The sequence below is a fragment of the Hemitrygon akajei genome, chromosome 2, assembly GCF_048418815.1.
Source record: "Hemitrygon akajei chromosome 2, sHemAka1.3, whole genome shotgun sequence".
Classification (NCBI taxonomy): Eukaryota; Metazoa; Chordata; class Chondrichthyes; order Myliobatiformes; family Dasyatidae; genus Hemitrygon; species Hemitrygon akajei.
Window position 1 is genome coordinate 194,568,664 of NC_133125.1, and position 18,468 is coordinate 194,587,131.

At 44.7% G+C, this 18,468-nt stretch overlaps 2 protein-coding genes across 2 annotated transcripts; both read left to right on the forward strand.

Moving 5' to 3' along the window:
* The first annotated feature begins 339 nt into the window (after nt 1-339).
* On the forward strand, nt 340-7,551 carry LOC140738172 (prostaglandin E synthase-like). Its single transcript, XM_073065294.1, has 4 exons — nt 340-357; nt 2,137-2,259; nt 4,089-4,171; nt 7,270-7,551. The coding sequence occupies exons 1-4, from the start codon at nt 340-342 to the stop codon at nt 7,517-7,519; spliced, it is 474 nt and encodes a 157-aa protein (XP_072921395.1). The 3' UTR covers nt 7,520-7,551.
* A 3,715-nt stretch (nt 7,552-11,266) lies between these two features.
* LOC140738182 (prostaglandin E synthase-like) lies at nt 11,267-16,680 on the forward strand. Its single transcript, XM_073065301.1, has 3 exons — nt 11,267-11,363; nt 13,213-13,295; nt 16,394-16,680. Exons 1-3 carry the CDS (start codon nt 11,316-11,318, stop codon nt 16,641-16,643), a joined length of 381 nt encoding a protein of 126 aa, XP_072921402.1. The 5' UTR covers nt 11,267-11,315; the 3' UTR covers nt 16,644-16,680.
* Nucleotides 16,681-18,468: the final 1,788 nt, after the last annotated feature.

The window sequence follows — 18,468 nt, forward strand, 5'->3', positions numbered from 1 at the left end:
ACTTGTACACCTGCCTGTTAATGTAAGTATCTAATAAGCCAATCATGTGGCAGTAGCTCAGTGCATAAAAACATGCAGACATGGTTAAAAGGTTCAGTTGTTATTCAAACCAAACATCAGAATGGGGAAGAAATGTGATCTAAGTGACTTAGACCGTGGAATGATTGTTGGTGTCAGATGGGGTGGTTTGAGTATCTCAGAAATTGCTAGTCCCCTGGGATTTTCACATGCACCAGCCTCTAGAGTTTACAGAAGATGGTTCAAAGAACAAACAAAAACATCCAGTGACCAGCAGTTCTGTCCGTGAAAACGTCTTGTGAATAAGAGAGGTCTGAATAAATGGCCAGACTGGTTCAAGCTGAGAGGAAAGCAACAGTAACTCAAATAACCACATGTTACAACAATAACGTGCAGAAGAGTGTCTCTGAATGCACAGCACATCAAAGCTTGAGCTGGATGGGCTACAGCAGCAGAAGACCCTGAACACATACTCAGTTGTCACTTTATTAGATAGATAGATAGATAGATACTTTATTCATCCCCATGGGGAAATTCAACTTTTTTCCAATGTCCCATACACTTGTTGTAGCAAAACTAATTACATACAATACTTAACTCAGTAAAAAATATGATATGCATCTAAATCACTATCTCAAAAAGCATTAATAATAGCTTTTAAAAAGTTCTTAAGTCCTGGCGGTAGAATTGTAAAGCCTAATGGCATTGGGGAGTATTGACCTCTTCATCCTGTCTGAGGAGCATTGTATCGATAGTAACCTGTCGCTGAAACTGCTTCTCTGTCTCTGGATGGTGCTATGTAGAGGATGTTCAGAGTTATCCATAATTGACCGTAGCCTACTCAGCGCCCTTCGCTCAGCTACCAATGCACAGGAGGAATGATTGCATGGATAATGGGTTGATCTGGAGAGGCTGTGGCTATTTTCACCGCAGAGAAGGTGGCAAGAAGTTTAGGATGGGATTGGAAAAAGACGCCATTGTGGACAGTGTACAAAATTGCCAAAGGATATAGCAGAGACAGACAGTGGAGGATAAAAATGGAAGAAGGAGTTGAATCCAGTAAAGTGTGTGGAATTGTGCTTTGGGACATCAAATGCAAAGGGAAAGTACACAGTTAATGACTGGCACCTCAATAGCATCAACATGCAATGGGATCTTGAGGACCAAGTACATATATCCCCGAATCTAGCATGGATAAAGCAGTGGCTCATTGGCAGGAGGCAAAGAGTGGGAATAAAGGGAACCTTTCCTGCCTGGTTGCTGGTGGCTAGTGCTGCTCCACAGGGATCTGTGTTGGGATCGGTTCTTCTTATGTTAAATGTCAATGATTAGGATGATGGAATTGATGGCTGTTTACAATGAATGAAGATAGGTGGAGGGGCAGGTAATTTTGAGGCAGTAGAGAGGCTGCAGAAGGACTTAGACAGATAAGGAGAATGAGCAACGAAATGGTGGATGGAATACAGTGTCACAAAGTGTATGGTCATGCACTCTGGTAGAAGAAATTAAAGGGCTGACTATTTTCTAAATAGAGAGAAAATAGAAATTACTGAGGTGCAATGGGACATGCAATGAGTCTGTAGTGAGGAAGGCAAATGCAATGTTAGCATTCATTTCAAGAGGACTAGATTATAAAAGCAAAGATGTAATGTTGAGACTTTATCAAGAATTGGCGAGGCCTTGCCTGGAGTATTGAGAGCAGTTTTGGGGTCCTTATCCTAGAAAAAATGTGCTGAAATTGGAGAGGGTCCAAAGGAGGTTTATGAAAATGATTCCGGGATTATACTGCTTGTCATATGAAGAGCCTGTGTTCACTGGAATTCAGATGAATGAGGGGTAACCTAATAGAAATCTATTGAATGGTCAAAGGACTTGATAGAGTGGATGTTTCCAATGGTGGGATAGCCTAGGACCAGAGGACAGAGCCTCAGAATAGAGTGGTGTCCTTTTAGAATGGAGATTAGAAACATAGAAAACAGGTGCAGGAGTAGGCCATTCGGCCCTTCAAGCCTGCACCGCCATTCAGTATGATCATGGCTGAACATCCAACTTAGAACCCTGTACCTGCATTCTCTCCATACCCCCAGCAATCTTCAGCCAAGATGATTCTGAACGCAGAATGAAGCCTTTTGTTCTTACGTTTTCTACTCCGTGCTCCTGCTCCTGAAGATGTTCGCCGTGGCGATACTCACGGGGCAGCTCAGGCTTCGCAAAAAGGGAATAACTCTTTGTAACGGGAATGTTTTCACGCCTAAATATTATCCCTGGTGTCTGTCATGAGTGGTTAAACGTTCTGGTCCCGGTGATTTTGCTAGGATCTAATTTCCGGTGCAGGCGGCTAGGCGAGAACTGAGTTGTGCACTGAGTGCTGCCTAGCACGGCCGAATTTCTAGCCCCTTAGTTCCAGCATGTCAGTGATGCATCATCCCTCTCCCTTTCCCATCCTGATGAGGGGACTCAGCCCAAAACATAGACAGTTTATTCATATCCATGGACGCCGCCTGAACTGCTGAGTTCCTCCAGCATTTTGTGTGCGTTACTTTGGATTTCAGGCATCTGCAGAATCGCATTTGTTCCTGAATTGAAATATCCCCAGCCTCATCTAAGTTACAATTTAACTCCCGTGGTGCCTAGCAGTCCCAGAACATCTCTCTCCATGGGCGCTCGGGCACAAATTGCTAACCCCTTAGTTCCTGCACGTCAGAAATTTGTAAATTCGTGCCCCAGGCAAGAGCGCCGGGCATCCATCGTCAGGGGCAGCACCCAGCTGAGAGAGACCTCCATCGTCAGTGCTGCCTCCTGTTAGGTGGGTCTCTCGGTGAGCCGTACTAGGACAGAACAGATTCCTCAGTGTTTTGGCCGGTGCTGGGCCCTGGTCACTGGTTCGACGCTGACTTACTTTCTAATTATTTGTCTTATTTGATTTAGAGAAACATATAGAACAGGCTCTTCCAGCCCAACGAACCACACCAGCCAGCACCCCAGTGATATAACACCAGCCTAATCGCAGGGCAATTTACTAACCACTATGCATTGGATTGTGCGAGGAAATCAGGGCACCCAGACAACCCTACACGGGGAGACTGTACGAACCTCTTGCAGACGGCGTCACAGTTACACCAAACTTTGGAACGTCATACCCTCAATATTGCTCCTGCCAAAGGGCGGCCTACCCTCAGAACTGCCTCTCCCACAGGGTGATGTACCCTCAGTAATGCCCCTTCCACAGGGTGGTGTACCCTCAGAACTGCCTCTCCCACAGGGCGGTGTGCCCTCAGAACTGCCTCTCCCACAGGGTGACGTACCCTCAGTAATGCCCCTCCCATAGGGTGATGTACCCTCAGTACTGCCTCTCCCACAGGGTGATGTACCCTCAGTACTGCCCTCTCTGTGGCACTTCTTCGGTCCGCCCCTCTCACAGTAACACTCATTCAGTACTTCTCCTGCGGTGTGGCCCTCCCACACTGCTGCCCCTCTCACAAGGAAGTGCACCCACCCCTGAAATGGGTTGTTCTTGCTGTAAATTTTTATGGTGGGAGGGAGACCAACATAAGGTGCACTACCCCCATGTACTGAGTCAGAGTGTGGAGCAAAGAGACAGGAAGTATACCCACTAAATTCCACCTAAAAATTGAAATAATATGAAAAACTCTAATGCTTTTCAGAAAGTCAAATACACGTTTATATATATTACAATAGGGGTGACCTCCTAACAAACCTTCCATGTTAAATTGTGTCTGTCCCAAAGATCTCAATTTCACAATTAGGTGTTTCCTTTGTACCTCATAGGAACTGCATTCAAACAATGTATGCTGTTTCTTGACAAGTGTGTTCCCGGAAAATTCCCCTATCTTGCACATTAATGAACACTTCAACTGGGTGGTTACTGTTATTTGCGGTTAATGTTTGTTGAAACTGTCCACTCGGTGTCCTCGCTGTGACTTGATTCCTGGATCTCAGCACTGCTCCAACTGTGTTGACCTCCAGAAGTGGAGAGGAGAGAGGGGTCAGTTACCTTTGGAAGGGCACAGCCTCATATCTGACCGAATTATCCCCACTCTCTCCCGCAGGCTTTTGCCAATCCCGAAGACTCCTTGAGACACGGAGGCTTGAAGTTCTGCCGGACCGATGCAAACGTGGAGCGCTGTCGGAGGTGAGGTGCGAGGGCGTGGTGGCCGTGGTAGTGTGCTTAATGCTCTGACACTGCTTTGAAGTTTGCCAGCTTGGGCCTCTACATAGCTCCAGAACTAGTTCAGCTGTCACCCGGCAGTTCAAGGGCAATGCTAATGGCGTTATTCCAGTGTTCCCCAGGGGAACTAATGAACACAGTGGCAGGATGTGTCCACACACTCCCGACCTTGTGTTCTGCTGTGTTTCACCCGAGACTAGAGTAATACTTTAAACTTTTCATTCCCAGATATAGAGTCATGGAAAACTACAGCAGAGAAACAGGACCTTCAGCCCATTTAGTCTACACTGAACCACTTTAAATGCATGCTCACATTGACCCACACCCCTACCATCAATGTACCTATCCAAACATTTCATAAATGTTGAAATTGAAAGTGCTTCCACAACTTGTGTTGGCAGCTCATTCCAGACTCCCACGACCCTCTGAGCAAGTAAGTTCAGAGGGTCGGGAGTGTGATCTTCCCCTTAAATATTTCACCTTTCACCCTTAACTCATGATCCCACCCAACTTCAGTGAAAAAAGCCTGCTTGCATTTACCCTGTCTATACCCCTCATAATTTTGTAAACCTCGGTCAGATCTCCCCTCACTGTTCTACGTTACGGGAAATAAAGTTCTAACCTATTCAATTTTTTTCTTATAACTCAGTTCCTCATTGGAAAATTTTGCTGTACTCTATCAATCTTATTTACATCTTTCCTATAGGTAGATGTCCAAAACTTCACACAGTACTCCAAATTAGGCCTCAGCAATGTCTTATATAACTTCAGTTGTATCAGAAGTTGTGGACTGTGGAACTTTTGATGTCTCTGGACCTGTGCTTCATAGAGATCAGAAAGAGTAGGGGAGGGTGGGGTGTGTCATTGAATCCTACTGGAATCTCAAGGTTTGAAATAGAACTGGACAGGGAGAGGATGAACATTGGAGGTTTTGCAGATGCTGAAAATCCTGAGCAAAGTGCTGGAGGAACTCAACTAATCAGGGAGCATCTATGGAAAGGAATAGACAGCTAAGAACCTTCATCAAATCCATAGAGGGCGTTTTTCCTTTGGTGCAAGAGACTAGGATCTGATGGCACAGTGTCAAAATAAAGGGAGATGAGGAAATTCTTCAACCAGATGGTGGTGAATCTGTGGAATTATTTGCTGCAGAAGGCTATGAAGGCGAAACTGTTGAGTGTATTTAAGGCAGACATTGACAGGTTCTTGCTTAGAAACTGGGTTAATGGATACTGGGAGAAGACAGGAGAATAGGGTTGAAAAGCTTGTCAAATATTGAAAGGCCTATGTAGAGTGCATGTGGAGAAAAGTTTCCTATAGTGCAAGAGTCCAGGACCAGAGGCACAGCCTCAGAATACAACATCTTTTTAAAACCAGATATTAGCAGGAGATTTTTAGCCATATAGAAACATAGAAACATAGAAAATAGGTGCAGGAGTAGGCCATTCGGCCCGTCGAGCCTGCACCGCCATTCAGTATGATCATGGCTGATCATCCAACTCAAAACCCTGTACCTGCTTTCTCTCCATACCCCCTGATCCCTTTAGCCACAAGGGCCATATCTAACTTCCTCTTAAATATAGCCAATGAACCGGCCTCAACTGTTTCCTGTGGCAGAGAATTCCACAGTTTCACCACTCTCTGTGTGAAGAAGTTTTTCCTCATCTCGGTCCTAAAAGGCTTCCCCTTTATCCTTAAACTGTGACCCCTTGTTCTGGACTTCCCCAACATCGGAAACAATCTTCCTGCATCTAGCCTGTCCAATCGCTTTAGAATTTTATACGTTTCAATAAGATCCCCCCTCAATCTTCTAAATTCCAGTGAGTATAAGCCTAGTCAATCCAGTCTTTCTTCATATGAAAGTCCTGACATCCCAGGAATCAATCTGGTGAACCTTCTCTGTACTCCCTCTATGGCAAGAATGTCTTTCCTCAGATTAGGGGACCAAAACTGCACACAATATCCTAGGTGCGGTCTCACCAAGGCCTTGTACAACTGCAGTAGAACCTCTCTGCTCCTGTACTCAAATCCTTTTGCTATGAATGCCAACATACCATTTGCCTTTTTCACCGCCTGCTGTACCTGCATGCCCACCTTCAATAACTGGTGTACAATGACACCCAGGTCTCGTTGCATCTCCCCTTTTCCTAATCGGCCACCATTCAGATAATAATCTGTTTTCCTGTTCTTGCAACCAAAGTGGATAACTTCACATTTATCCACATTAAATTGCATCTGCCAAGAATTTGCCCACTCAACTAACCTATCCAAGTCACCCTGCATCCTTTTAGCATCCTCCTCACAGCTAACACCACCGCCCAGCTTCGTGTCATCTGCAAACTTGGAGATGCTGCATTTAATTCCCTCGTCTAAATCATTAATATGTATTGTAAACAACTGGGGTCCCAGCACTGAGCCTTGCGGTACCCCACTAGTCACTGCCTGCCATTCTGAAAAGGTCCCGTTTACTCCCACTCTTTGCTTCCTGTCTGCCAACCAATTCTCTATCCACGTCAATACCATACCCCAAATACTGTGTGCTTTAAGTTTGCACACTAATCTCCTGTGTGGGACCTTGTCAAAAGCCTTTTTAAAATCTAAATATACCACATCCACTGGCTCTCCCCTATCCACTCTACTAGTTGCATCTTCAAAAAATTCTATTAGATTCGTCAGACATGACTTTCCTTTCACAAGTCCATACTGACTTTGTCCGATGATTTCACCTCTTTCCAAATGAAAATGAAATGAAATATGGTTGTGAATCTGTTAAATTAATTGCCACAGGTGGCTGTGGAGGCCATCATAAGGTATATTTAAAGCAGAGGTTGATAGGTTCTTGGTTGAAGTTTATGGGGAGAAGACAGGAGAATGGGGTTGATAGAGAATATAAATCATCCATGATAAATCAGCAAACTTGAAGGGCTGAATGGCCTAATTTGCTGCTATATCTTATGATCTTATGGTTTAATTCATACTGACACATTCCCTTCTTGCCAGGGCCTTGGAACAAGTACCTTAACCTCTCTGATGACTAACTCACCCATTTGTAATTCCCACAGAGCTCACCGTAATGACATGGAGTGCATCTACCCGTTCCTTTTCCTGGGTGTCATGTACTGCCTGTTGGAACCCAGCCCATCCATTGCGAGGATCCACTTCCGCATTTTCTTCCTGGCCAGGGCGGTCCACAGTGTGGCCTACCTGTTCGCCCTGAAGGCTCCCACCAGGTCACTGGCCTACACCATCGGACAAATACCCTGCTTCTCCATGGCTCTGAAGATTTTGATCAACCTTGCCTCCTACTGGTGACAGGCAGGAGCATGGAGCATTCCCAGATGGTATTCAGCATGCTACTGGCTGAGAGGAATGTCTAGGCTCCTTCAGCTCCTCCTTTGATGTCTGAGTACTTGACTGATGAATCAAACACTAAACTCAAAGACCTTTCCAACAGGTTACAGGACCCACTTCATGATTATGCTGGGAGTTTTGTATGTGATTGTATCTTGCAGGCTGGACGTTGATGCTTTCTATGTTTCAATAGAGACCTCAATTCACATTTGAGTGTACAACCTAGAAACAGGCCATTCAGCCCACCAGTCTGCTAGCCATCAAGTACCCAAGTAGTCCATTTTCCAGTTATCAGCTTGCTGTTTCAGGTGTTTATCTAAACTTTGAGGGCATCTCTGCCTTCATCTCCCCTCAGTTGGTGTGCTCCAGAATTCAACCACCCTGCAGGTGGCAAAGGTTTTCTTCAAGAGTAGTCAGACAGCATCTTTTCCCAAGGTTGAACTGTGTTTAAGGCGAGAGGGGATAATTTTAAACGAGTTGTTAGAGGCAAGTTTTTTTTACACAGGATGAGGTGGGTGCTTGGAATGCACTGCTTGGGGTGCTGGTATAGCCAGATACATTAGGGATGTTTAAAAAATGTATAGATAGGCACCTGAAAGCAAGTGAGAATGGAGGGATATGAAAACTGTGTAGGCAGGAGGGATTAGTTTAGTTGACCATTTGGCTATATATTTATTAGGCTCAGCACAACATTGTTCCTATCCCGTACTGTTCTATATTCATCTTCAAGGTCCTCTCTATGCCTCCTTGCCCTAAACCAATGACCTGGTGATAAAGGCCGCAGCTCAGGGAAATAGTCCTCACCATCCTGTCCATAACCCTGATAAATGTTCATCCGTCCAACAAATCCCAACCACCTGTCTCTTCCACCCTGAGGAGGGAAAAAAAACAAACACAACCTAGCCGGTGAAAGTCTAAACGAAGGCTGTGGATGCTGGAAATCTGGAGCAGAATCAGAAAATGCTGGAAAATACTCAGCAGGTTAGGCTGCATCTGTGGGAAGAGTAACAGTGTCAATGTTTCAGATTGATCGTGCTGGGTTTTGATGAAGGTACCCATCGGAAATGTTAACTGCTTCTCTCACTACTGCCTCCTCCCAGCCAACCCCGTCTGTCCTCGTAACTGTAAGATTCCATCGCTGACAACTTCTACTGGATCTCCAGTGCAGCTACTTCTTGGGGTTCTGGGTAGCAAGGATATTTTTATATAACCTTTTACCTTCAAAAAAATAAGCGCACATTTTTGCTGTTTTCTCAGAGGTGGAGAAGTTTAAGGAGGATTTATAAATCTCGGTGAGCAACTAGCTGAAGACGCGGGCAACAGGAGAATCTAAATAAGTGGATATTTAACCCTCCCCCTTTGGTTTCATAGTTTATTTTCTTGATATGGCTGTCCAACTCAATGGAGATCACGCCCCGTTGTAGCACAGCCCACAGGAACCTGAACTGGGAATCCCAGATAATCTGGAAAAAAGAAACAATGGAGCTGTTTTAGTCAACAACTTTAATGTTTCCTGATTCCTAAAGATAGTAACACAAGAGCTGGGTGGAATTAGCACCAAAAAAACCTAGTAAATTGGTTCTTTCTAGCCCAGCAGGAATTAAGTTCACTTGTAGTCACGACAGGCACCGCAGTCACTGTATTTCAACTGTATTCAGTTAATGTTATTATGTTATTGACTTTTTGATAAACACATTGTCTCTGTGTCATTCCAGAAATATTTGATATTATTTATTGTTATTAATATGTATTAGCAAAGGTTGACTATAAAATGTAAGATTGTATTATTATGTTTTAATGATTAATAAATTAAGTTTTGGAAACTATTGACCACTTGTTTCATTGCTGCTGGTATTCAGTGCTGGGCCCAACATTTTTAGAAGGGTGTTTAGGTCCCAGAAAGATAAACTCTGTGGCCATTTTATTAGGTACACTTGTACACCTGCCTGTTAATGTAAGTATCTAATAAGCCAATCATGTGGCAGTAACTCAGTGCATAAAAACATGCAGACATGGTTAAAAGGTTCAGTTGTTATTCAAACCAAACATCAGAATGGGGAAGAAATGTGATCTAAGTGACTTAGACCGTGGAATGATTGTTGGTGTCAGATGGGGTGGTTTGAGTATCTCAGAAATTGCTAGTCCCCTGGGATTTTCACATGCACCAGCCTCTAGAGTTTACAGAAGATGGTTCAAAGAACAAACAAAAACATCCAGTGACCAGCAGTTCTGACAATGAAAACGTCTTGTGAATAAGAGAGGTCTGAATAAATGGCCAGACTGGTTCAAGCTGAGAGGAAGGCAACAGTAACTCAAATAACCACATGTTACAACAATAATGTGCAGAAGAGTGTCTCTAAATGCACAGCACATCAAAGCTTGAGGTGGATGGGCTACAGCAGCAGAAGACCCTGAACACATACTTAGTTGTCACTTTATTAGGCACAGGAGGAATGATTGCATGGATAATGGGTTGATCTGGAGAGGCTGTGGCTATTTTCACCACAGAGAAGGTGGCAAGAAGTTCAGGATGGGATTGGAAAAAGACGCCATTGTGGACAGTGTACAAAATTGCCAAAGGATATAGCAGAGACAGACAGTGGAGGATAAAAATGGAAGAAGGAGTTGAATCCAGTAAAGTGTGTGGAATTGTGCTTTGGGACATCAAATGCAAAGGGAAAGTATACAGTGTATAAAGTATAAAGTATACTGGCACCTCTATAGCATCAACATGCAATGGGATCTTGAGGACCAAGCACATATATCCCCGATTCTAGCATGGATAAAGCAGTGGCTCATTGGCAGGAGGCAAAGAGTGGGAATGAAGGGAACCTTTCCTGCCCGGTTGCTGGTGGCTAGTGCTGCTCCACAGGGATCTGTGTTGGGATCGGTTCTTCTTATGTTATATGTCAATGATTAGGATGATGGAATTGATGGCTGTTTACAATGAATGAAGATAGGTGGAGGGGCAGGTAATTTTGAGGTAGTACAGAGGCTCCAGAAGGACTTAGACAGATAAGGAGAATGAGCAACGAAATGGTGGATGGAATACAGTGTCACAAAGTGTATGGTCATGCACTCTGGTAGAAGAAATTAAAGGGCTGACTATTTTCTAAATAGAGAGAAAATAGAAATTACTGAGGTGCAATGGGACATGCAATGAGTCTGTAGTGAGGAAGGCAAATGCAATGTTAGCATTCATTTCAAGAGGACTAGATTATAAAAGCAAAGATGTAATGTTGAGACTTTATCAAGAATTGGCGAGGCCTTGCCTGGAGTATTGTGAGCAGTTTTGGGGTCCTTATCCTAGAAAAAATGTGCTGAAACTGGCGAGGGTCCAAAGGAGGTTTATGAAAATGATTCCGGGATTATACAGCTTGTCATATGAAGAGCCTGTGTTCACTGGAATTCAGATGAATGAGGGGTAACCTAATAGAAATCTATTGAATGGTCAAAGGACTTGATAGAGTGGATGTTTCCAATGGTGGGATAGCCTAGGACCAGAGGACAGAGCCTCAGAATAGAGTGGTGTCCTTTTAGAATGGAGATTAGAAACATAGAAAACAGATGCAGGAGTAGGCCATTTGGCCCTTCAAGCCTGCACCGCCATTCAGTATGATCATGGCTGAACATCCAACTTAGAACCTTGTACCTGCATTCTCTCCATACCCCCAGCAATCTTCAGCCAAGACGATTCTGAACGCAGAATGAAGCCTTTTGTTCTTACGTTTTCTACTCCGTGCTCCTGCTCCTGAAGATGTTCGCCGTGGCGATACTCACGGGGCAGCTCAGGCTTCGCAAAAAGGTAATAACTCTTTGTAATGGGAATGTTTTCACGCCTAAATATTATCCCCGGTGTCAGTCATGAGGGGTTAAACGTTCTGGTCCCGGTGATTTTGCTAGGATCTAATTTCCGGTGCAGGCGGCTAGGCGAGAACTGAGGCGTGCACTGAGTGCTGCCTAGCACGGCCGAATTTCTAGCCCCTTAGTTCCAGCATGTCAGTGATGCATCATCCCTCTCCCTTTCCCATCCTGATGAGGGGACTCAGCCCAAAACATAGACAGTTTATTCATATCCATGGACGCCGCCTGAACTGCTGAGTTCCTCCAGCATTTTGTGTGCGTTACTTTGGATTTCAGGCATCTGCAGAATCGCATTTGTTCCTGAATTGAAATATCCCCAGCCTCATCTAAGCTACAATTTAACTCCCGTGGTGCCTAGCAGTCCCAGAACATCTCTCTCCATGGGCGCTCGGGCACGAATTGCTAACCCTTTAGTTCCTGCACGTCAGAAATTCATAAGTTCGTGCCCCAGGCAAGAGCGCCGGGCATCCATCGTCAGGGGCAGCACCCAGCTGAGAGAGACCTCCATCGTCAGTGCTGCCTCCTGTTAGGTGGGTCTCTCGGTGAGCCGTACTAGGACAGAACAGATTTCTCAGTGTCTTGGCCGGTGCTGGGCCCTGGTCACTGGTTCGACGCTGACTTACTTTCTAATTATTTGTCTTATTTGATTTAGAGAAACATATAGAACAGGCTCTTCCAGCCCAACGAACCACACCGGCCAGCACCCCAGTGATATAACACCAGCCTAATCGCAGGGCAATTTACTAACCGCTACGCACTGGATTGTGCGAGGAAATCAGGGCACCCAGACAACCCTACACGGGGAGACTGTACGAACCTCTTGCAGACGGCGTCACAGTTACACCAAACTTTGGAACGTCATACCCTCAATATTGCTCCTGCCAAAGGGCGGCCTACCCTCAGAACTGCCTCTCCCACAGGGTGGTATACCCTCAGTAATGCCCCTTCCACAGGGTGGTGTACCCTCAGAACTGCCTCTCCCACAGGGCGGTGTGCCCTCAGAACTGCCTCTCCCACAGGGTGATGTACCCTCAGTACTGCCCCAGTTACAGGGCAGCGCACCAATGGTAACCCCTCTCCCAGTGGCTCTCCCTCAGTACTGCCCTCTCTGTGGCACTTCTTCGGTCCGCCCCTCTCACAGTAACACTCATTCAGTACTTCTCCTGCGGTGCAGCCCTCCCACACTGCTGCCCCTCTCACAAGGAAGTGCACCCACCCCTGAAATGGGTTGTTCTTGCTGTAAATTTTTATGGTGGGAGGGAGACCAACATAAGGTGCACTACCCCCATGTACTGAGTCAGAGTGTGGAGCAAAGAGACAGGAAGTATACCCACTAAATTCCACCTAAAAATTGAAATAATATGAAAAACTCTAATGCTTTTCAGAAAGTCAAATACACATTTATATATATTACAATAGGGGTGACCTCCTAACAAACCTTCCATGTTAAATTGTGTCTGTCCCAAAGATCTCAATTTCACAATTAGGTGTTTCCTTTGTACCTCATAGGAACTGCATTCAAACAATGTATGCTGTTTCTTGACAAGTGCGTTGCCTGAAAATGCCCGTATCATGCACATTAATGAACACTTCAACTGGGTGGTTACTGTTATTTGCGGTTAATGTTTGTTGAAACTGTCCACTCGGTGTCCTCGCTGTGACTTGATTCCTGGATCTCAGCACTGCTCCAACTGTGTTGACCTCCAGAAGTGGAGAGGAGAGAGGGGTCAGTTACCTTTGGAAGGGCACAGCCTCATATCTGACCGAATTATCCCCACTCTCTCCCGCAGGCTTTTGCCAATCCCGAAGACTCCTTGAGACACGGAGGCTTGAAGTTCTGCCGGACCGATGCAAACGTGGAGCGCTGTCGGAGGTGAGGTGCGAGGGCGTGGTGGCCGTGGTAGTGTGCTTAATGCTCTGACACTGCTTTGAAGTTTGCCAGCTTGGGCCTCTACATAGCTCCAGAACTAGTTCAGCTGTCACCCGGCAGTTCAAGGGCAATGCTAATGGCGTTATTCCAGTGTTCCCCAGGGGAACTAATGAACACAGTGGCAGGATGTGTCCACACACTCCCGACCTTGTGTTCTGCTGTGTTTCACCCGAGACTAGAGTAATACTTTAAACTTTTCATTCCCAGATACAGAGTCATGGAAAACTACAGCAGAGAAACAGGACCTTCAGCCCACTTAGTCTACACTGAACCACTTTAAATGCATGCTCACATTGACCCACACCCCTACCATCAATGTACCTATCCAAACATTTCATAAATGTTGAAATCGAAAGTGCTTCCACAACTTGTGTTGGCAGCTCATTCCAGATTCCCACGACCCTCTGAGCAAGTAAGTTCAGAGGGTTGGGAGTGTGATCTTCCCCTTAAATATTTCACCTTTTACCCTTAACTCATGATCCCACCCAACTTCAGTGAAAAAAGCCTGCTTGCATTTACCCTGTCTATACCCCTCATAATTTTGTAAACCTCGGTCAGATCTCCCCTCACTGTTCTACGTTACGGGAAATAAAGTTCTAACCTATTCAATTTTTTTCTTATAACTCAGTTCCTCATTGGAAAATTTTGCTGTACTCTATCAATCTTATTTACATCTTTCCTATAGGTAGATGTCCAAAACTTCACACAGTACTCCAAATTAGGCCTCAGCAATGTCTTATATAACTTCAGTTGTATCAGAAGTTGTGGACTGTGGAGCTTTTGATGTCTCTGGACCTGTGTTTCATAGAGATCAGAAAGAGTAGGGGAGGGTGGGGTGTGTCATTGAATCCTACTGGAATCTCAAGGTTTGAAATAGAACTGGACAGGGAGAGGATGAACATTGGAGGTTTTGCAGATGCTGAAAATCCTGAGCAAAGTGCTGGAGGAACTCAACTAATCAGGGAGCATCTATGGAAAGGAATAGACAGCTAAGAACCTTCATCAAATCCATAGAGGGCGTTTTTCCTTTGGTGCAAGAGACTAGGATCTGATGACACAGTGTCAAAATAAAGGGAGATGAGGAAATTCTTCAACCAGATGGTGGTGAATCTGTGGAATTCTTTGCTGCAGAAGAGTATGAAGGCGAAACTGTTGAGTGTATTTAAGGCAGACATTGACAGGTTCTTGCTTAGAAACTGGGTTAATGGATACTGGGAGAAGACAGGAGAATAGGGTTGAAAAGCTTGTCAAATATTGAAAGGCCTATGTAGAGTGCATGTGGAGAAAAGTTTCCTATAGTGCAAGAGTCCAGGACCAGAGGCACAGCCTCAGAATACAACATCTTTTTAAAACCAGATATTAGCAGGAGATTTTTAGCCATATAGAAACATAGAAACATCGAAAATAGGTGCAGGAGTAGGCCATTCGGCCCGTCGAGCCTGCACCGCCATTCAGTATGATCATGGCTGATCATCCAACTCAAAACCCTGTACCTGCTTTCTCTCCATACCCCCTGATCCCTTTAGCCACAAGGGCCATATCTAACTTCCTCTTAAATATAGCCAATGAACCGGCCTCAACTGTTTCCTGTGGCAGAGAATTCCACAGATTCACCACTCTCTGTGTGAAGAAGTTTTTCCTCATTTCGGTCCTAAAAGGCTTCCCCTTTATCCTTAAACTGTGACCCCTTGTTCTGGACTTCCCCAACATCGGAAACAATCTTCCTGCATCTAGCCTGTCCAATCGCTTTAGAATTTTATACGTTTCAATAAGATCCCCCCTCAATCTTCTAAATTCCAGTGAGTATAAGCCTAGTCGATCCAGTCTTTCTTCATATGAAAGTCCTGACATCCCAGGAATCAATCTGGTGAACCTTCTCTGTATTCCCTCTATGGCAAGAATGTCTTTCCTCAGATTAGGGGACCAAAACTGCACACAATATCCTAGGTGCGGTCTCACCAAGGCCTTGTACAACTGCAGTAGAACCTCCCTGCTCCTGTACTCAAATCCTTTTGCTATGAATGCCAACATACCATTTGCCTTTTTCACCGCCTGCTGTACCTGCATGCCCACCTTCAATAACTGGTGTACAATGACACCCAGGTCTCGTTGCATCTCCCCTTTTCCTAATCGGCCACCGTTCAGATAATAATCTGTTTTCCTGTTCTTGCAACCAAAGTGGATAACTTCACATTTATCCACATTAAATTGCATCTGCCAAGAATTTGCCCACTCAACTAACCTATCCAAGTCACCCTGCATCCTTTTAGCATCCTCCTCACAGCTAACACCACCGCCCAGCTTCTTGTCATCCGCAAACTTGGAGATGCTGCATTTAATTCCCTCGTCTAAATCATTAATATATATTGTAAACAACTGGGGTCCCAGCACTGAGCCTTGCGGTACCCCACTAGTCACTGCCTGCCATTCTGAAAAGGTCCCGTTTACTCCCACTCTTTGCTTCCTGGCTGCCAACCAATTCTCTATCCACGTCAATACCATACCCCGAATACTGTCTGCTTTAAGTTTGCACACTAATCTCCTGTGTGGGACCTTGTCAAAAGCCTTTTGAAAATCTAAATATACCACATCCACTGGCTCTCCCCTATCCACTCTACTAGTTGCATCTTCAAAAAATTCTATTAGATTCGTCAGACATGACTTTCCTTTCACAAGTCCATACTGACTTTGTCCGATGATTTCACCTCTTTCCAAATGAAAATGAAATGAAATATGGTTGTGAATCTGTTAAATTAATTGCCACAGGTGGCTGTGGAGGCCATCATAAGGTATATTTAAAGCAGAGGTTGATAGGTTCTTGGTTGAAGTTTATGGGGAGAAGACAGGAGAATGGGGTTGATAGAGAATATAAATCATCCATGATAAATCAGCAAACTTGAAGGGCTGAATGGCCTAATTTGCTGCTATATCTTATGATCTTATGGTTTAATTCATACTGACACATTCCCTTCTTGCCAGGGCCTTGGAACAAGTACCTTAACCTATCTGATGACTAACTCACCCATTTGTAATTCCCACAGAGCTCACCGTAATGACATGGAGTGCATCTACCCGTTCCTTTTCCTGGGTGTCATGTACTGCCTGTTGGAACCCAGCCCATCCATTGCGAGGATCCACTTCCGCATTTTCTTCCTGGCCAGGGCGGTCCACAGTGTGGCCTACCTGTTCGCCCTGAAGGCTCCCACCAGGTCACTGGCCTACACCATCGGACAAATACCCTGCTTCTCTATGGCTCTGAAGATTTTGATCAACCTTGCCTCCTACTGGTGACAGGCAGGAGCATGGAGCATTCCCAGATGGTGTTCAGCATGCTACTGGCTGAGAGGAATGTCTAGGCTCCTTCAGCTCCTCCTTTGATGTCTGAGTACTTGACTGATGAGTCAAACACTAAACTCAAAGACTTTTCCAACAGGTTGCAGGACCCACTTCATGATTATGCTGGGAGTTTTGTATGTGATTGTATCTTGCAGGCTGGACGTTGATGCTTTCTATGTTTCAATAGAGACCTCAATTCACATTTGAGTGTACAACCTAGAAACAGGCCATTCAGCCCACCAGTCTGCTAGCCATCAAGTACCCAAGTAGTCCATTTTCCAGTTATCAGCTTGCTGTTTCAGGTGTTTATCTAAACTTTGAGGGCATCTCTGCCTTAATCTCCCCTCAGTTGGTGTGATCCAGAATTCAACCACCCTGCAGGTGGCAAAGGTTTTCTTCAAGAGTAGTCAGACAGCATCTTTTCCCAAGGTTGAACTGTGTTTAAGGCGAGAGGGGATAATTTTAAACGAGTTGTTAGAGGCAAGTTTTTTTTACACAGGATGAGGTGGGTGCTTGGAATGCACTGCTTGGGGTGGTGGTATAGCCAGATACATTAGGGACTTTTAAAAAATGTATAGATAGGCACCTGAAAGCGAGTGAGAATGGAGGGATATGAAAATTGTGTAGGCAGGAGGGATTAGTTTAGTTGACCATTTGGCTATATATTTATTAGGCTCAGCACAACATTGTTCCTATCCCGTACTGTTCTATATTCATCTTCAAGGTCCTCTCTATGCCTCCTTGCCCTAAACCAATGACTTCTGATGATAAAGGCCGCAGCTCAGGGAAATAGTCCTCACCATCCTGTCCATAACCCTGATAAATGTTCATCCGTCCAACAAATCCCAACCACCTGTCTCTTCCACCCTGAGGAGGGAAAAAAAACAAACACAACCTAGCCGGTGAAAGTCTAAACGAAGGCTGTGGATGCTGGAAATCTGGAGCAGAATCAGAAAATGCTGGAAAATACTCAGCAGGTTAGGCTGCATCTGTGGGAAGAGAAACAGTGTCAATGTTTCAGATTGATCGTGCTGGGTTTTGATGAAGGTACCCATCGGAAATGTTAACTGCTTCTCTCACTACTGCCTCCTCCCAGCCAACCCCGTCTGTCCTCGTAACTGTAAGATTCCATCGCTGGCAACTTCTACTGGATCTCCAGTGCAGCTACTTCTTGGGGTTCTGGGTAGCAAGGATATTTTTATATAACCTTTTACCTTCAAAAAAATAAGCGCACATTTTTGCTGTTTTCTCAGAGGTGGAGAAGTTTAAGGAGGATTTATAAATCTCGATGAGCAACTAGCTGAAGACGCGGGGCAGTTGATACATACTGGGCAATAGGAGAATCTAAATAAGTGGATATTTAACCCTCCCCCTTTGGTTTCATAGTTTATTTTCTTGATATGGCTGTCCAACTCAATGGAGATCACGCCCCGTTGTAGCACAGCCCACAGGAACCTGAACTGGGAATCCCAGATAATCTGGAAAAAAGAAACAATGGAGCTGTTTTAGTCAACAACTTTAATGTTTCCTGATTCCTAAAGATAGTAACACAAGAGCTGGGTGGAATTAGCACCAAAAAACCTAGTAAATTGGTTCTTTCCAGCCCAGCAGGAAATAAGTTCACTTGTAGTCACGACAGGCACCGCAGTCACTGTGTTTCAACTGTATTCAGCTAATGTTATTATGTTATTGACTTTTTGATAAACACATTGTCTCTGTGTCATTCCAGAAATATTTGATATTATTTATTGTTATTAATATGTATTAGCAAAGGTTGACT

Bases quoted from the DNA above. Each gene is read 5' to 3' on its own strand.
- LOC140738172 (XM_073065294.1), top strand. The intron at 2,260-4,088 runs GTTTTCACGCCT...TCTCTCCCGCAG, and splicing joins TAACTCTTTGTAACGGGAAT to GCTTTTGCCAATCCCGAAGA. The intron at 4,172-7,269 runs GTGAGGTGCGAG...TAATTCCCACAG, and splicing joins AACGTGGAGCGCTGTCGGAG to AGCTCACCGTAATGACATGG.
- LOC140738182 (XM_073065301.1), top strand. From the start codon at position 11,316: ATGTTCGCCGTGGCGATACTCACGGGGCAGCTCAGGCTTCGCAAAAAG. The intron at 11,364-13,212 runs GTAATAACTCTT...TCTCTCCCGCAG, and splicing joins AGCTCAGGCTTCGCAAAAAG to GCTTTTGCCAATCCCGAAGA. The intron at 13,296-16,393 runs GTGAGGTGCGAG...TAATTCCCACAG, and splicing joins AACGTGGAGCGCTGTCGGAG to AGCTCACCGTAATGACATGG.